Source organism: Sprattus sprattus, assembly GCF_963457725.1.
Source record: "Sprattus sprattus genome assembly, chromosome: 11".
Classification (NCBI taxonomy): domain Eukaryota; kingdom Metazoa; phylum Chordata; class Actinopteri; order Clupeiformes; family Clupeidae; genus Sprattus; species Sprattus sprattus.
The window spans coordinates 25,253,211-25,272,353 of NC_137909.1; the positions used below are offsets into that span (position 1 = coordinate 25,253,211).

Sequence of the window (19,143 nt, forward strand, 5' to 3'; positions counted from 1 at the left end):
AATACATGAGTCTGTTATTATTTTCTGAATGCTGAGCAGTTATACTACCGTTGGTGAAATGAGACCATGTACTTGGACGTATGCACAGATGATTCTGCGTATTCTCAACCCTTCCCTTCCGTGGATTAGGCATGTATAAAGGTAGGTACAAATGCCCTAGCTAGCTAGCTTACTAAATACAATACTCTTAGCCACTCAAATGTGGTAAGGCCTAACATTAGCCTAGCCGCTAAATATAACATCAACAAGCGACAATGCCAAGTAACACAGGTAATACTTTACGCCTTATTAGCCTTGTTGACATAAGTAATTGATTGCTGACTTGTCAGTGTGCCACAGCATTTGCTGAGTACTCTTTTCATGCAAGAACCCATAAGCCTGCTAACATTTGATATCAAATTAATCGACAGTGTGCCGGTTATTACGACACTAGCTTAATGAAGTGCTAATGTGTCTATAACAGTCTATCTTTTGGCTCCCGACTGCATACGGCATATGTACGTCTTCTAAAATGATTAAATTGCTGTCAAGATGATACGTGAGTATCCTTGCCGAGAAGCTGTGATGTAGGCCAGCTCAAATGCAGACAGAGTACCCACCCAAACTAGCTTGCAGGCTAGCTATCAAGCTAGCTTGTAAAACAGCCAACCTTTATCGATGTACTTTTTTCGAAATTATCAAACGATATGGTTGTCAGTCAACTAACTGTGTGGCAGTAGCTTACTGCCAGATACGCCATGTTGCATTCGTCCTGTATGCATTTCTCTGGGGTGTTGAACTTGTCAACAGTGTGATGCCCCTACTAATACCCAGCCTGGATAACTGGTTCTTAGCGTAAGGTAGGCCTATGCGTATCCAGCTACAGTTACGTGTTTACTGTGTGCTTGTGGGTCATATTTTCTTAAGTGTGGCATAAACAGAACCAAGGTCATTTATTCAGTTCCCGCTGTTAACGAAGCTAGTATCCGTATGTGCCTGGGAAGTTGCATTTGGGTGTTAATGTAACAGGCCACCAGACTTTGTTATGGACAGTAAAGTCAGAAATGGCCAGTGAATATTCATTTGTATACGTGTGTTTGATACTTGCTATTTGGATTTTTTTATACTGTCAGCTTTGACTGAGTGACTTATTGTGGTTGTAATTCTTCTTGGGGTTACTTGGCATCGTGGTAAGTGTTAAACTACTTGGGAAGATCTACCTTTTGAATGCCAGATAAAGAAGAGTAGTGTGTAGTGTGTAGAGATAATGTGCAAAATGTATTTTGGACCTTTACAAGTTAGTTTGAGGTACTTGCTCAGATGGACAAAGTTAATAAGTGATTTTGCAGAAAGCAGAACTTCTCAGTGTGATTTAAGACATGGCAAAAACACTTCACAATGCATCACCATTGATTTAAATGTGAGACATCCTAGTCATCTGATGTAGTTCTATAATATCTGAATAATAACTGAAACATAATTGTGGTCTGATCTTAAATTCAGATATGATCAGACATGATCAGCATCAGCACAGTGGAAGGTTTTATGTTTCATATGAAAAAAAATCTCTTGCACAAAATATGATCTTATGATGAGGCAAAGACCTAGGAGATTCCATAGATCTCCCAGAGTTATTGGCATGTGGGGATGTCCTTTTCAAAGTTTCATCCACTTTCTTCCCCACTGTCCTATGTCTCGTCATCTCACTAAATACATACTTTAATATTTATGAACTTCTGAAGCTGTGTGGAGAAGATATTGGGGGGGGTGTGCTTTGGTTTTCAAGACCCTTTTGAGAAATAAAAGAACCTGTACCTGATGTTATGCTATGCTGTGAGTACATTCATTCCACCGCTCATAACCATGCTCTCACTAATTGCCCTGTGATTTGGGATTGATAGGGGAGTACCTGTGCAGGCGTTAATGTTTGTTTACCAGAAGCAACGCAGAATGGAAGATGTGGAGGGCTTGGAGTAGTGCTTGGGATGCCAGCTGAGAGTGAGACGTTTGCTTTGTCCGCTGTCTCTACAGGCCAGCCTGAGCGGTGCACCATGGAGAGGAGAAAATAACACGAACGTTGGGCGGACAGAGAAGAGGAGGACCTCGTCAGTGAAGCAACTCCAGCTTCCTCCAAGCGGAAGTAGCCCCCAGTGTATCCAGAGAGGGAGACATAGAAAGAGAGCGCTAGAGAGAGTGAGAGTTCGAGAGAGGACGAGGAGGACGGAGAGTGAGAGAAGGACGGCAGGGAGAGAGTGAGTGGAGGGCGAGAGAGAAGACGACGCGTGACGATGGCGTTCCTGGACAACCCCACCATCATCCTGGCCCACATCCGGCAATCCCATGTGACCAGCGATGACACGGGCATGTGCGAAATGGTGCTGATTGACCACGACGTGGACCTGGAGAAGTGCCAGTCCACCAGCCTGTCCGGGGGCGGAGGCTTGGCCTTTGGCTCGGGCCAGTTCGGGGACAGTGGGAGTGGGAGTGAGGGCCAGTCCTGTGATCTCTCCCAGTCCATGGACATCACCTCCAGCTGGGATTTTGGCATCCGCCGGCGCTCCAACACAGGTAAGAGACTCCAGGGTGCCATGTGTGCAGATGCTTGTGTGCTGTTAATGGGGGAGGAATGGGACCGGGAATCCTCATCAGTGGTTTTTAGTGGAGATCATATCTGTAGAATGTCTTAAGTGGGAACCTGTGGCGACATCTGGAACATGGTACAGGAGCACGAAATTCCACAAAAGTCACTCTAGCCCGAGAAATGGAAAAAGTTAGAAATATAAGCTATTAAAGTAAATCCTCCGATTGAAGCTTTCTCTCATACCCAATATGATATGCAGCATGGAGGACAACAGGGAAAACATTGGATTTCTTCTAGCATTTCTTTTTGTATTGATGTAACGTAGCATTTGCAGAGAGCTAGCTGGTGCTAGGTACCACTTTCCTGTAAGAGATGCCACAGGTCGTCCGCCAAGTAAACAAACTTGTAGACATATGTCGTGTAAATGGCCACTGAAAAGGATCGCCTGTCTTTGCTGTTGAGGACACCAAATGTACTGGGGAACCTTTAACAGATGAGTGTGGTCAGTAAGATGAGAGCTGAACCGGCAACCTCCTCCAAGTTGTTGGTTCACATCTTGCAAGGGAATTATCAGAGGGAGTTGTTCATTGGCAGCGTATGCAGTCAAGTCGGCTCCCTTGATTAGATTGAAATGAGCAGAATGGATAAGCTGCAGGTATTGTAGGTTAATTCCTCTTGATGTTAAAGGTTGTAGGTGGGTACTCTCTCGAGTGGACTTTGTGTGTTGAGGATTTGTGTGTTGAAAGTTGCAGTTTGTTGTGATCGTAATCAGAGATTAGGCTGTTTCACATTGATTCTTCGTCAATTAGTGAAAATGATTCCTTGGGATTGTGTCATGTTGAAGTATTTTTGGTTGTTGTGGAAAGATAGATAAGATAAGATCATGCTGGGCACAGAATTGACTGATTAGATCAATGACACTGCAATAATTGGATTAACTGATGCAGGCCTGCACCTTAACCCGGAAATCCAAGACAATGGTTGGCCAACAGTACAACAAACAGGAACAGAATACTGTTTCTTATTTTTAATGTTGGCCTATCCCATTGTTTTCCGTTTCCTCATATATATGCATCAATAGGAACTATTACTATGACCTAATCTCAAATATATGTCTTTAGACTGTGACCGCACTGGACACGCCTAGGCCTATATATCCGTGGAAAGTAATTGGTAATCATTACTCCTGGATGAATAATGTAGGCTACTCAACACATATGGTTCATATGAATATGACTAATGACTTCATATGAGTATGACAAGTGTTTTTAATCTGGTATATACAGTACACTATCTAGGGTAGGTATTCATTTCCATAGGTTGAAACATCAAGCACAAGCAGTGAGAGAGACACTAAAATTGCACAAAGAAATCGCAATTTCATACCACAATATCATCATAGCAATCACAGTATCCAGTGAGTGTATTGCACGTATGGCAAATTCAGTCAGGAACACATGGCCCTTGTTAGAATGTTTGGGGGCATTATTCTGCAGTCAGATTCTGTGCCAGTATTTAGTGGGTGTTGTGATGAGTGTGATGAGTGCTGGGATGTGGGTATGCCCTCATAAAGGAGCTTTTTTTCCATATGGGTGAATCTTTACCTTGCCCTCGAGATGTCGGCCACATCAGGAGAGCATCTGACTACCACCAAACTATTATCAAATGACTGGCCTCGCGGACCAAAATGGAGCAGTGTGTAGCAGGTGATTTATGGGGTTAAGGTTGGGTTGAGGGGCAGCCCAGGTGCTTTATAGAGTTTAAGGTTCAGTGTGTGTGTGCCCTGGGGGGGGGGGTTTGTGAAAGAATCAAAAGGAAGTCCAAAGGTATCTGCTGGAAAGATCTCCTTTTGGCTCTCCGGGGTTTTGGGTCGCTGGGGCAGTTTACAGCTCTTAAGTGCCTCATCTGAGAAGCATCTAAAGGGAATATCTTACCAGGACATCAAGAAGGGCAGGAGAAAGCAGTGGCTGCCGGTAAGCAAAGCAAGCAGATGAACCATATCTCTATCCCCACCACTACTTTCACCACCACCACCACCAACACTACTACCACCACCACTATATAGGGTGCTTTTCTTACCCAGACTGATGGCTATGTGGAGGCTGTTATTGGTTGGTAAAATAAATAAACACAAGGTTAGATTTCACAGCGGCCTTTAATAAGGAGAATGATAGTCAGGGGTTATTATTTTATGAAGTCCAAAGAGGATACGTTGAGAAGGACAAGCGCTTAGTTTGAAGTCCATTTTTGTCAACTTTAATATCTTTGAAGACCTAATAGTTTGATTAATATAAAAGTATGTGTACGTTTTAAGGTTAGACAAATAGCTTTTAGCAAATTGCATTGGTAGGCAATCAGAACACTTGCACTTACAATGTAACACACTAGGAAATGAGAAACATCAAACAGTTAAATGTCTTCAAGTAAAGGCAAAATTAAACAATCAAGTGTACTTTATAATAAAATCAAAATGTATCTTTGTCTTAGAAACAATTTGAATTTCACTTTCTTTTCCTTTGTGTAGTAACGTGTACTATTAATTAAAGATTTTTGTGCCCTACAAAAGCCTTTGGTGTACATGCTCAACCTTTACAATTTGCCAGCCACATAATGAATGAAACGAACACCATTGTATTGAAAAGCAGTCAGAGATGATTGCACTTTAGCGTCTAAAGGAGTGGTCTGAATCTGCTGGGCGGGATTGGCCAGTGTCTTCCTACGGAGGTGGATGTGCTGACATAGTACCTACTGTGACACTATCACTCAGCCGGGCGTGATGGTCATTTGACGGATAGTGCCATAAACTATCGGCGAAGCGATTTGTGACGCGTGATGTCGCTGATAGCCCTCACCACATATCCATCCAAACGATTGGGTGGCGTGCCAGACAGGTGCTGACACCGCTCTTAAAGAGATGGCAAACAGCACCACGCTCTGAAGGATGGTCAATACCAGCCCCAGAAATTGAAATCCAGGTTAAATTTCGAGGAAAGGTTTGGCTGAGAACCACCACACGCTAATCCTCAAACCTGTTTTAAAGGTGTAAGTGATGGGAATGTCTGATCTGTATCCCTGCATAACTGCTTAGAAAACAGTCAAACTGGAAACAATTGTAATTTTTCTTTTGGTTCGTTTGCCCATTATTGGGTATGCTCAATGTTATTAAAGGAAAGTATTTGTGTTTTGTATTCATATGTTTATAACAAGGATCTTGTATTCTTCAACACAGTTTCACTCTGATACCTGGTAGGTAATGGGTCTTACAGCTTCAGTGTTGTCCAGTGGTCTAGACATGTTCTATGGGCTGTAATGTGTTCATGGGACTGTCTGTGGTCACTGTGATTCTCTACTGTCCAGTAATATTGCTGTCTTCGTACTTTAGCTCAAAGACTGGAACGACTGAGGAAGGAGCGACAAAACCAGATCAAGTGCAAAAACATCCAGTGGAAGGAGAGATCCTCTTCCCAGTCAGGTATCCCCCTTTACATCCTTTTAGGTCTAATAACAGCAAGCTCTTTATCTTAACAGTGTTTATTATCGGACAGCGTGTGTTATCGGCAAGCATTATCGTTGTCATGTGAATCCATTATTAAACTGAAGTTATAGATTGTTAACCCATTATTAAATTTAGCATTTTGATTGTTTAACAGAATGGCCGATGTTTGACACTGTCCGATAACTGACATAGCTACGCTAGTGTCTGTGGAAGTTGCTTGGAAAATATGGATCCATCTCTGACTGTTCTGTATACTTCTCCTTGTTCCCACAGCGGAAGATTTAGGCTCGCTGTTTGAGAAGAAGGACTTCAAGGAGCGGCCTCGGAGCATGGGCACCAAGTCTACCCTCTCCCTGAGGCTGGAGCAGTGTCCTCAGCAGCTCAACAACCCCTTCAACGAGTACTCCAAATTCGATGGCAAGGTAACGTGCTAACCTATGCGGAATTGATTTTTTTTTTCGTTTGCTATTCGTGATGCTCGATGCTCTTTACATTCCTGGAAAAGGCAGCTGAGTTGGCAGAGCTGTGGTGCCACCTGACATTATGCCTCCTGAGGGATGTTTTTGAGGGTGGTTACCCCACGCCGGATAATGTGTCATCTGTCATTTTTATATTTTATCTCTGAGCTCCTTGGAGATAAAAAAAAAGAAGAAAAAAAGGCGAGCACTAAAGTGGTTTGTAAATTGCTGGGGTTGGGTTAATTGTCGTGCGTGTGTGTGTGCGAGTGAGAGGACTTGGAGGATGAGTGTGGTGTGTATTTGTGTTTGTCGTGCTCTGTGTGTGTGTGTGATATGTGCGTCCGTACCTCTAACAGCATCAGTGGCAGATTAAGATTCATGGCAGGACCGTGATTTAAGACGGGCGTAATGGGAGGCGAGCGCTCGCCGGGCCCTGGGCCGATGTTTACATGAACCCCGTTTGACTCTGACAGCAGTTAAAAAGTACAGTCGGCGTAATGAAATTTGCAGCGCGGAGTGTCAGCGGCGGGATGCGGATCGAATTAGGCTGGCGTTTCGGAGATTTATGTGCCGACAGGTGGAGCACGGAAAAGGATGGGGAGGTTTTGCATTTATTTGTTCTTCGCTCACTGGGTTTGTGTCCAGGAGGTGTTTGTGCTTTTGCTTCTGTTTGTTGTTTGTGTTTTTGTGTTGAATAGCCAAAGTGAGAGTGCATTTTACAACCTTAGTTTTACATGTTTTTAACTTTTTTATGTTTAAATATTCCGGTGCTTTGACCTTGTGCTGAAATAATTGTATACGTTGGGATCTGTTTTCATGCACTGTTCAAAAGAAGCACACTGAGGAATGCATCACAAAAGCCCAGCGGAAGTGTAATAATCACATTTGCTCTCAATGCCGTTCTTACTCCCAGGCTAATTTGCATGTTCTCACTTTTCCACATCTGCGCTTGACTTTTAAAATAGAACTTCTAATTTACCTGAGTGCCCCTTGCGTTAAGTGAGGAGAGGAGAGGGAAGGGAAGAGAAAAAAAGAAATGAAAAGAAGAGAGAATGTAGCTCGCTCGCTCGCTCGCTACTCAGGTTTGCCGCTTATAACAAATTGAACTCCAGCAGGGCCAGAGAGCAGCAGGGCTATAAGGGGCTCCGGGCTCTCGTCTGAAAGGGGGGCCTCTGGTTTGCCCCCCCCCCCCCCCCCCCCCCCGCTGAGGTAATGGCAGGTTGTCAGTGCGGCGAGGCGTTCACATGCCACCAGCCTCTCCACACTCCATTTTCTTCCCATGGAGACATTAGCCCTTTATTACATCACAGGCCTTTATTACAACAGAGGGATACAATTAAAGTGCAAGTGCGGGGGCAGAGTTCCGAGAGTTGGCTGCTTCGGAGTGCGGAGAGAGATGAGATTTTATTGGCGACAATCCAACTTGCTTAAAAGGGGGTTCGGGATGTGATTGAAACGCCCAAGGCCAGTCAAGATGACAAGATAATAATCAACGGGCAATCTTTTGTTTTATTTTTAATCCTTAAGTGTGTCCTGGCTGCTCTTCAGTCGGAGTGATGCACAAAGAGGGGTTGAGGTAGTGTTGTCAGACCCGATTGTAACCTACTGGACAACTTAATTTGTTCATGCCCATGTCGCTTTAAAGGGTAGAACATGAAGAAAGCCTTGTGTTCTAAAACTTCCAGATGCAACTTAAGTGTTGAAACAAAATGGTGGTTAACACAGAACTACAAAGGTTTTAACCTTCACATGCGAAAAAATAAGTAAATGTCTAGGTAACAAGGCTAAAGGCAAGACATCTAATTAACAGTCACACAAGTATGTAGAAAGCATTTAGACTGTTTTTAAAAACATATTTGGACCTTCATCATTAACATTACATTGGTTTTCCCATTATGAACCGTGTGCTTCATGCCTGTGTATGGTTATGTTCAAAAACGAAAAAAACGCTAAATTATGTTTTTACATTTATAATTTATAACACTTTTTTTTTTATCTATAGAAGTCCCAGCATAGTCAGAGTAGAAATAGCATTTGGATGTCCAAGACGTGGAGGAACAGACTAGCCTAATTAGTGATGTTGGTCAGTCTGGTGCTAAATAAAGACCATGGAACATTAGTTCACAACTGAGCCTCTTGATATCACAAGGGAAAGGCTCTCAGGCTGCTCAGCTGTCACTCCCCATGGCAGTGCTAAATACGCTTGAGTTCAGGCGCGGGTCAGTTATGAAAGAGAGCGACGATCCACACTCTACAGCCAAAGTGAGCAACAGACATTTCCAGGTGACCGTCTCTTGATTTAAGAGCAGGTTTAGTTTCTTCTCAAATGACCTGTGCATGGATGAGTAATTGTCCTCTAAACGGCATTCTGGTTACAAGTGCTTTACACTTAGTGAATGTTATTAAAAAATGCTGTTCTTCTTAGCAAAGTGCAATCACATCCTGTTTGATGAATGCATCCTCTGGTTGTTTAAAGGGGGGAGTTCTAAAGTCGATGAGGATATGAGAGGAACTAGCTTAATTTCATGCACATATTGGTTATTTCTGCTCTGCTATAATAATGTGCGATCGTCTATTATTACAAAACACAATTTTCAATCCCAAACACTAGACTCTGTACTGTAGTGTTAACACAATGAACATATAAGGGCAATGCACGGCAAGGAACCTTTATTTGTATAGTATATTATGTACACTGGCATTAAAGGGGTTCGGAGAGCAGCCCTGTGCAGACTGAGCTTGATGAAATGGTGGATCATCAGAATCACTGCTGCAGTGTCATCATCTGTTTGGGACTTCTTAAAATGTCTCCCCTCCAAAGCTGCAGCCCCCACTCCCCCGTTTCGAAACACAAATACATTTTTTGACTATTACGTTTCAGGGTGTTATTCACGCATTAATCATCGGAGTCACTGCTCGTGTCAGAATGTAGCCAGTAAGTGAGAGAATTAGATGTTCGGCTATTTCTTCCATTCCCTGTGTGTGTGTGTGTGTGTCTCTCTCTCCATAGACATTTTAATCTGAGCCATTTTTATAGGAACGGATCGTCTGACCATCGGTGTCAGGCAGTAATCTCTCCTCCTCTCTCCACGCGGGTTCATGCGGCAGCCCTGGCGTCTTTCCCCCTTCTCCATCACCCGGAAAATATTCCCACCTGGCCGTGCAGGGTTTCCGAGGAAATCACCTCCCTGACGGATATCATGGATTGGGAGGACCCCCTTTCCGTCCAGTCCAATAACTCACTCCTCCGAGGCGCTGCTCCCCCCCCCCTACCCCCCCGTCCCGTTTGTCTTGGCATAAGTAGCTGCATTGACCAACGCTTAAATGTGACATGACCACATTTGGCCCAAGCCGCAACATGCATAACAAACTAATTACATATGCCGCTGGTCTGTCTCGCTCAGACACTGAATCGCCCCATCAGGGTGTTTTGTGTTTATGAGTATTTATTGCCTTGCATAGGTGAACGGGGCTAAACCATGATGAAGGCGTAAATACATTATCCACAAGCTTTACACAGCGCCGTGATGCGCGCCGACCGGCGTCTGCCGGACCCTGTGGCAACAGCTGGATCCCCCCCCCTTCCTGCCTTTGATGGCGGGGAGCAGGAGCGGGCGTTTGGCGCTCCAAATGACTTTATAATTTGGCGTTTTGCGCTGCCGACGAGGCCGCGGATGCATCATTATCCGCGGGTCAGCTGAGAAAGGAGGCCTGGCAACGGCAGCTCTCCGGCTCGATTAAAAAACAATAAACGCGCCCGTTTAAGGGATCGCTGCTGTCACTGTGAGGCACGGAGCGTGCAGCAAACCCCATTATGTCACTCGAGCTGATGAAACCCCCCCCCCCCCCGGCCCCCCCCTACCCGCACCCACCCAAATGGAAAAAAAATTAAGTAATAAATAATTTCTGCAAAAACAAATAGGGAGGCAGACAGAACAAAGCCTGTGACTTGGTCTACCGTGACCGCTGAATAGATGCAGAGATGAAAGACTCTCATCCCTTGTTTCTTCTTCTCCTCCTTCTCCTTCTTCTCTTCCTCCTCCTCCGAGGTGTGGAGAGTGCGCAGAGGTGTCGAGCGAGTTTCCACTCCGCCTCCTTGTGTTAGCTTCAGCCGGGGGCTCTCACACCTTTCTGGAGAGAAAAGCAGCCTTTTGTTTCTCCTCCTGACATTTCTGCGGATTGGGCGGAGGTTGTCACATCTTTTTTGTGTTGCGCATCTCCTCCTCGTGCACCTGTTTCCCCCCCTTCGCATGCTTGTTTGTTTCACACTTGCACGTTGGCACTCTCGCTCACAAGTGACAGATATCAAGGCATTTACTCATCTGTCTCAGTATACACCAATGGCGGCCGGCAGTACATCTAGACCTCAATGTTTCAAGTCAAACGATCCAAATTATTATGTGATTGTGATCTTTAACATACTCAAGCTGCTGTTCTTTTTTTTTCCTTTTCTTTCTCCAGGGCCATGTAGGTACCACAGCAACCAAAAAAATCGACGTCTACCTCTCGATGCAGTCGGCTCAGGAGAAGCTGCACCCCATGACGGTGGTCACCATGGCGAACGCACGGGTTCACGACCTCATTGGTCTGATCTGCTGGCAGTACACCAGCGAGGGGCGGGAACCCAAGCTCAAGTGAGTTCACACCCTGTTCACCTGAACCAGCGGTATTAAAACTACCCACCTCCGTTTGATCCATATGGTTCCGTTACTTAAGGTATATTACTTGAGTAAGCCACCCAACAGTGAATGGCATGCTCAAACATATGCATGTAAGTGTAACGATAGACGCGCTCTATTTCCAGAATAAAGGCGCTTTTGGGTGCGAGTGAAAAAGACTTAAAGTAGAAAAAAAACGCACTCTCAAGCTTGTCTCATTGCTTATTTATTTTGACCAGTTTATCCACAGACGCATTTCGGCCTAAGCCATCGTCATATGCATGTACCTGTGCCTAAGTGGAATACATGTAAAAGTGTGTTACAATATTCAAAAATGTTGTCAACCTGGACCAAAATGCACACATTTCATCCACCAGCCATTTAATGCAGTGGAGCATTAGCTGTGGTGTTCTCTGAACCTTCGTGGACTTCGCGACCCTCAGCTGACTCTCGTCACTCTTTACACTCCAGAGTCACCTGCTGTATTGGGTTGTTTTCTCTGTCCTCAGGTCCTCTCTGCCCGTGTTGGCAGTGACCTTTCACTTCACAAGCTGCTATGCTTCCCTGCCTCTCTCTCTCTCTCACTCTCACTCTCACTCTCACTCTCTCTGTCTCTCTCTCTCTCTCTCTCTTTCCCTCTCTCCCTCTCCCTCTCCCTCCCTCTCTATCTCTCTCTCTCCCACTCTCTCTCTCTCACTCTCTCTCTCTCCCACTCTCTCTCTCCCACTCTCTCATCGCTGCGTTGAATAGTAACCTCGGTTTGGCCACCGCTCAGCGCAAGAATGCGCTCCCTGCTTGGTGGCACAATATGAAGATTTATAATTTTGCTAGATTGAGAGTGAATACAGTAATAAAAACCAGCGAGAGAAGAGCTGAGACAACAAGGGGCTCCAAGAGCAAACTATAGAGTTACATGGCAAGGATAAGAGAGAAGGATAGAGTCAGCGGGAGGGAGAGGGAGAATGGGAGGGAGGAGGGGGGGGGGGTTAGGGGTTAAAAAAAAGAGGCAGCAGTAGCAACCACAACAACAACAAAAAAACGAGAGCAGGGTCCCAAAGAGAGCACAACAAAGAGCAGCCCTGACAGTCAGCGGCTGAGGTGAGACATGAACAGCATAGCAATGAGAGGACCCCCACCACCACCCCCACCCCCACCCTTCCCTTCTGTCTCCCAGGAGGGCTTCGCCATAGAGAGCCTCCAGATAGAGGGCTGGGACTGGGGCTGGATAGCCTGCACCTCCAGCCAGCCAGCCAGCCAGCCCGCCGCCAGGCCCCCACGAGAGCCCGCAGGGGTGCAGGGGAATGGGAATGAGATGAGCTGTTGCCTCCCACTGTTATTTGAGTCAGGGTGTTTTGTTATGTAATGCTGTGCTTCATAGTGTAGTCAACTGTGGTACCGTTGGTTAGGGGTAGGGGTGTAACGGTTCTGAAACTGAGACCAAAACCGCGATCACAACGTCCGCGGTCTTGTGTCGACCAGGAAAGGCAGGCCAGGGGGTGTGGATGCTGCTCCACGGTGAGCTCATGGTTGCTGTGGCAAGGGGAGGTGAAAGGGGGAGGCACAGGAGCTCATGTGGTCTCACAGCATTAGAACTGAAACGCACTTGGGCGTTGTTACAGCACACTTTTCATTGAACATTGATGCCATGAGCCAAATTAAAAAGGATGGGAATAAGGAATAATGAAGAATCAGGAAATGTGCATGCCTAAGAAGGACTGTGAGATCTGCGTTTGTTTACAGTCTTACTTTTAGTATATCGTGAGTCGAACCGTTAGCCCTGAATCATCTATCGGCCTGACTTAAGGGATTTTAGTGTTTAGTTTATTTTTCGAATTAGTCATTGAGCTGGCTGGTTAGAGTATTGTCCTTTTTAAGTGTGAAGTCCTGGAGTTGCAGCACAGACAGAAAGATAGCAAGAAAGAGAAGAAGCAAGGAAGGTAGCGGTGTAGTTATGGGAGGTAGAGAGAGAGAGGGGGAGGAAGAAAGAAAGTGAGCGAGTGAGGAAGAAAGAGAGCAAGAGAGTGGGTTAGTGTGCAGGAGGATGGGGTGGGTAGAAGAGAGTGAGAGGAGAGGAGAGGAGAGGAGAGGGTGGGTGTGGGGGAATGGAGAAGGTGACAGAGTGAGAGAAAGAGAGAGAAAGACAGAGAGGGAGTGAGTAAGAGAGAGAGCAAGAGAGTGGGTTAGTGTGCAGGAGGATGGGGAGAGGAGAGGAGAGGAGAGGAGAGGGTGGGTAGAAGAGAGTGGGTAGAAGAGAGTGAGAGTGAGAGGAGAGGAGAGGAGAGGAGAGGAGAGGAGAGGAGAGGAGAGGAGAGGAGAGGAGAGGGTGGGTGTGGGGGAATGGAGAAGGTGACAGAGTGAGAGAAAGAGAGAGAAAGAGAGAGAGGGAGATGTCTCTCTCAGATGGCTGTTAGGCCCTCAGGCTGTCCCCAGTGTCTCTCAGCACTGGCCCTGACACTCGCTCTGACAATCAGTCCTTCCCACTCAGGCCGTGCCTGCGAGAGCGTGTCAGGCAAAATTAAGATACTTCTTCTCCGGGCTCAACACCCACCCACCCCCGTCACTGCACGATCGCACACACTCACACTCACACTCACACTCACACTCACACTCACACTCACACTCACACTCACACTCACACTCACACTCACACTCACACTCACACTCACACTCACACTCACACTCACACTCACACTCACACTCACACTCACACTCACACTCACACACACACACCCACCCACCCCCGTCACTGCACGATCGCACACACTCACACTCACACACACACACACTCACACACATACACTCACACACATACACTCACACACACACACACACACACACACACACACACACTCACACACACACACACACACACACACACACACACACACACACACACACACACACACACACACACACACACACACACACACACACACACACACACACACACACACACACTCACACTCACACTCACACTCACACTCACACTCACACTCACACTCACACACACTTACACTCACACAGTACACTTTTTTACATACGCACAGACACAGTCACACATACTCACAGACACAGTCACACATACACACACATACCCATACAGACCCAAAACTACACTCAAACGTTCACATTAGGCTGTAACACCCCCCTGCCAAACAAACACACAAACACACACACATACAAACAAACACACTCACACACATACAAACCACCACCGCTCACACACAACCTCTAGTCTCCAGTGTAGGAAACTGAGTACCGTCTTGCATCAAATAATGATCAAGAATGAACATGATTCCGGCCTGCTGTCGTTTCCCAATCCTCTCCTTACCTCTTCACTCCTCCTCACTTCCTGTCCAAAATACTTCACTGTCCTATCCAAATAAAGGCTAAAAAGCCCAGAAATAAATAAAAAAAAGAATGAACATTAACAATTTACAAATTAATCATGACATTTAAACTGAGCTGAACCTATCATACAAAACACGTTAGGTCTGTATCTGATCTGCCTCTGCTTGTAATATCAGCCACTTCAAAGTGACTGCCCTTTTGGTCTGCATGAATTACACAAGAATCTTAAGCCAGTGTAAAAAAATTGACTTGACCTTAGGGGTGCTCTGGCATTTGATTTGATCTATATGGTAGAGTAATTATAATTAATAGGTAGTGACATAAGTGGGCTCATGATAATATTTCCATGTCCTTGGCCGAATCTTGGCTAATTAACAACATTTTCCCAGCGAAATTCACTCAAAATGTATTAGCTTCACCTCCAAGAGTATGTTGTTTTCTGATAGGACAGTCCCCTCTTTGGGGTTCAGCAATTCAGCAAACCGCTTTGAAGTTTTGCAGACAGAAATGAACCTGTGGTATATCCATGCATAAATGTGACTACACCAAAACACAACGACAATGATCTAATCTTTAAATTGACCGCAGCTTTCATGCACAGACATGACCTCTCACCTCTAGCAGTCTCCATTGTCAACAATCACTTCGCACAAACAAATAAAGCAGGTTTGGATGGGGTGGGGGTGGGGCGGTGGGGGGGGAATCATCGAAGTCCCTGCATACCCAGACAGCAGCCGGCGCATCGTTACAGTGCCCCCTCTGTTTTCCATTTTAATTACCCCTGCTTTAATTGCCCCCCATCTTTAATTGCCCGACAGCATAAATCGTGTCCATGTTTGTCCTGCTGGATGTTTGCGTTGTTTGTTGTGGGGGCCCGAGGCAGTCATGGCCCCTTTTGTCGGGGTTGACTTAGAAACTTGGAGACGGGCCAGGCATTTGGGGGGCACAGAGACAGGGAGTGGTTGGGAGGGGGACGGGGACGTAGAGTTGGGGCGGGGGTGGACTGCGGTGGTGTCTTTGCTGTCTGTCCAATGGGGACAGTCATTTGGAGATTAATGAAAAACCTCGGTCAAGAGAGTCATTATGTATAACAATTATATTGCTACACTCTGGTGAAGAATGGTTATCCTACATAATTGATTTCAAGCCAGCCTTACTGTTTATCTAAGTTCCATCGAAATAAGTGTCAAACTTGTTTACCTTCGCTAGTGGTTTGTGATATGTGAAACCCTGTTGGCTAATTTTCAGAAAGTCTCTTGGCACTCCCTTGCCCGATCGCCTCTGTCTGTATATGCCAGTATATGCTAGTTAAACTTCCAGAATTACGTAGTCTTAATTATTCAAAGTATAAAGCTTCATCAGGTAATCCTGCTGGTCCATTATAGCACACAGGCCCTTTTCTATGTTTAGTATTATGGAACCAAGTTAATTTCCCTTGACCTTTGATGTATGTGAATTCAGTCTTTGCGGAGAGACGGAGATCTATATTTATGATTTGGTTATGTTTCTCTGTCTCACCTCTGTCACATGAGCAGTGAGAACGTGAATGCCTACTGCCTGCACATCGCCGAGGACGACGGGGAGGTGGACACGGACTTCCCCCCGCTGGACTCCAATGAGCCCATCCACAAGTTCGGCTTCAGCACACTGGCCCTCGTCGAGAAGTACTCCTCCCCCGGCATGGCTGCTAAGCAGTCGCTGTTTGTGAGAATGTGAGTGTACACACACACACACACACACACACACACACACACACACACATATTCAATAGGTACTGTACAATCTTGTATTGTACAACTGCACTGTACTGTCACACGAACACACAGAGTGAGCACATAATGTACTGTTTCAGGAATGCACACACCCACACCCACACACACACACACAGACTGCGTGCACAAAGAGTCTCAGACACACACACACACACACGCATACACGCACACACACTCTCACACACACACACACACACACACACACACACAACGCACGTACACACACACACACGTACACACACACACACAACGCTCATGTCCGCTCTTTCTCTCTCACACACACACACACACTCAGAAGCGCACAGGCCGACCCCAAACCTCCCCGTTCCGTTTCATTAATCCTCAGTCATTTCTCTCTCCAGTCACAATAGCTTCAGAGAGCCGCCGTCAATTAAGAAATTACTCAAGGGATTTTTTTTCTCCCAAGCCAGAGAAGAGGAGGTTCTTGCACTGTGAGACCAAACATAGACCTCTTCCCCCTCCTCCCCTCTATATCTGGACTGATTTCTCCCCAAGTGTCCGGTAGCATGCAGCTACGTTGTTGCAATGCAAGTGTTCGGGGAGCGCATGTTGTCATGTGGTTTAACTTATGTTTCCAAGGACTCGTGTATTGTTTGAATAAGATTTATTTTTTTTCTTTCCATTGTACATATTCTGATAATGATGAGATGATTGCAGTAGAATTAGATCAACAGCTTCGTTTCCTGTAGGCTTTTCCAATGGCTTTAGGCTGCAATCCATTTTTCATTGGGGGGGGGGGGGGCATGGGGAAACAAGCACCATATCTGAGTGGTCGGGAATGTTTTTGAGGTGGGGGGGGGGGGGGTAATTTGAGACCTGCTGTGGTATTAGCTGAAGGAGGGCAATCACCCCCCAGTGCTTTTGCCGTCATTGCTTTAATCAGTATGATCCATGGCCAGATGTGGTCCGTCAAACGATGTCTCCCTTTTTCTGTTTCCTTTCCTTTTTGGCTTCGTGGTCTAAAGTTCAGCCGTTCTTTTACGCCTTTCCTCCATGGGCAGAAACGGGAAGCGAGTGGGGCGGTTGGAAGGGGGGTGGTGGTGGTGGTGGTGGTTTCTGTTCTGCTTCAGTGGTAAGCTGGTTTGTGTTTCTGCCGTCCGACCAGGAACAGCTCTGACAGTGAAGGGCAGTTGGCCGCTGTGTGAACGAGCTGGCGTCGCTGTCGCGCCCGAGCAACGCATTGACGTTTAAGCGGCTAGGCCCCCGCCGCTACGGGCACGGCGCACAGTGAGCGCTTTGTGCTGAGGCGGGTGGGGTTCGGACGCCCTCCTACCCCGTCCCTTAATCATAAGCTCTCATCCTAGCAGTGGAGGTGGAAAAACCATCTCGGGTCGTTCCCATAAGTGTCTGGCATCTGCGGTCGACCACAGTGAGGAGAGATGGTTTGTGTCCGGGCCAAGCAAGGGCTAGGAGACATTTTTCACCCCCACTTTCGCCCCCACATTCAGCCCAAGTCCCATGTTTTTCTTTGTTTGGTACCTCTCTGTTTCTCTACTTTCCTCTCATGTAATTGATGGCCTGTAAGCCTGCCTGAACTTTGTGTTAGTGCCCCCACCCTTCTCCCCAGAACCAAGACTGTTATTAATCAGCCTCATCCATTAAAAACAAAAAGAAAACCCCTTTGCTGTTCTCAGCATTTACTTATTATTACTTACTATATTCCACCTACTTTGTTTTTGTTTTTTTAATTTTTTTTTAGTGTTGTTTTTTTCAATTAGATTCATGCCACGCTGTGCTTTGGGAAGGGCACTAATCAGCTGTTTGGTTAATTTGTCCGCGAGAGCGTTTAGGGCCCTTGTTTAATTTGTAATCACTAATTGGGTTTGAAGAGCCTTCCTGTTCCAGATAGTTCCTGGCTCACGGCGGGGGGAAGAATTTGAGTGACGCACCTGCTGAGAGGGTTTGGTGGTGGTGGGGGGAGCGGTAGCTTGGACGCTCCTGGTGGTCAGCACTGACCTAGAAACACGGTGAGCGAACAACAAAGAGCCTTACAGCAGTGTCTGTGGCGGACCGTACCATTAGAGGGGGAAAGATGCAGAATAAGCATATATCTCTCAAAGACGTCCCACTGCTTCTAACTGAGAACTACGTCTGCTAATGAAGTTAGGATCCACTGTCTAAGCAGGTGTCTCCGAACTGAATCATTTTATCTGCTTTAATGAGATTTGAGATTAGGAGTGTTTCTAAAAACAATTATATCCTAATGCCCTAATGACCCTAATGTGAATACAAAAATTGTAATGACCTTAATGACCCAGGTCTATTCTATTTAGTCTTTCAGTCAAACCTTAAATAAGATATTCAAATTAAGTATTTTTTAGGATTGCTAAATTCACGGAAAGACATTGTTTTCAGTAGTTTTATCCGCAGAATGGCTGTTGACTTCAGTCAGTTTGTGTATTTGTTTGTATTTTGAAGAGTGAATAGTCGCCGTTCTTATGAAGACCCAGCTGTGTGCTGTCTCTCGTGCTTCTGATTTTATGTGAGCAATCATGTTCTTCTTCAGTATTATTGTTATTATTATTATTAATAGTAGTGGTAGTAGAAGTAGTAGTGCTGATAGTAGTATTGAAAGTTGTAGTAGTATATGCAACAGGTAGTGTTACATAGCCAGTCATGAGTATTTTTTCTTAGCTGGCTGTGTGTTCTAGTCTAGTGTGAGCGCTCGGGCTGTTCAACTTAGGCAGTAGCAAACATTGCTCTGGCTGTAACTACACTGTGAGGACAGCGAGGAAGAACATTTCCTCTTTGAACTTTAATTCGATCCAATTGAGGATTCAGTTTATGAGTACTTAGTGTGATTTGTTGATTTACAAGTGTTGTGGTG

At 45.7% G+C, this 19,143-nt stretch overlaps 1 protein-coding gene across 2 annotated transcripts in view; it reads left to right on the forward strand.

The window, feature by feature from the left end:
* mapkap1 (MAPK associated protein 1) overlaps positions 1-19,143 on the forward strand; it is a 40,541-nt gene continuing 21,398 nt past the window's right edge. The window contains exons 1-6 of one of the 2 annotated variants that reach the window (XM_080847277.1): positions 1-141; positions 2,011-2,547; positions 5,943-6,032; positions 6,330-6,478; positions 10,976-11,148; positions 16,056-16,235. In XM_080847277.1, coding sequence (XP_080703403.1) covers positions 2,268-2,547; positions 5,943-6,032; positions 6,330-6,478; positions 10,976-11,148; positions 16,056-16,235 — 872 coding nt within the window. In that variant the 5' untranslated portion in view covers positions 1-141; positions 2,011-2,267. The remainder of the gene's footprint in view (positions 142-2,010; positions 2,548-5,942; positions 6,033-6,329; positions 6,479-10,975; positions 11,149-16,055; positions 16,236-19,143) is intronic. The other variant, XM_080847278.1, reaches the window with a different exon arrangement.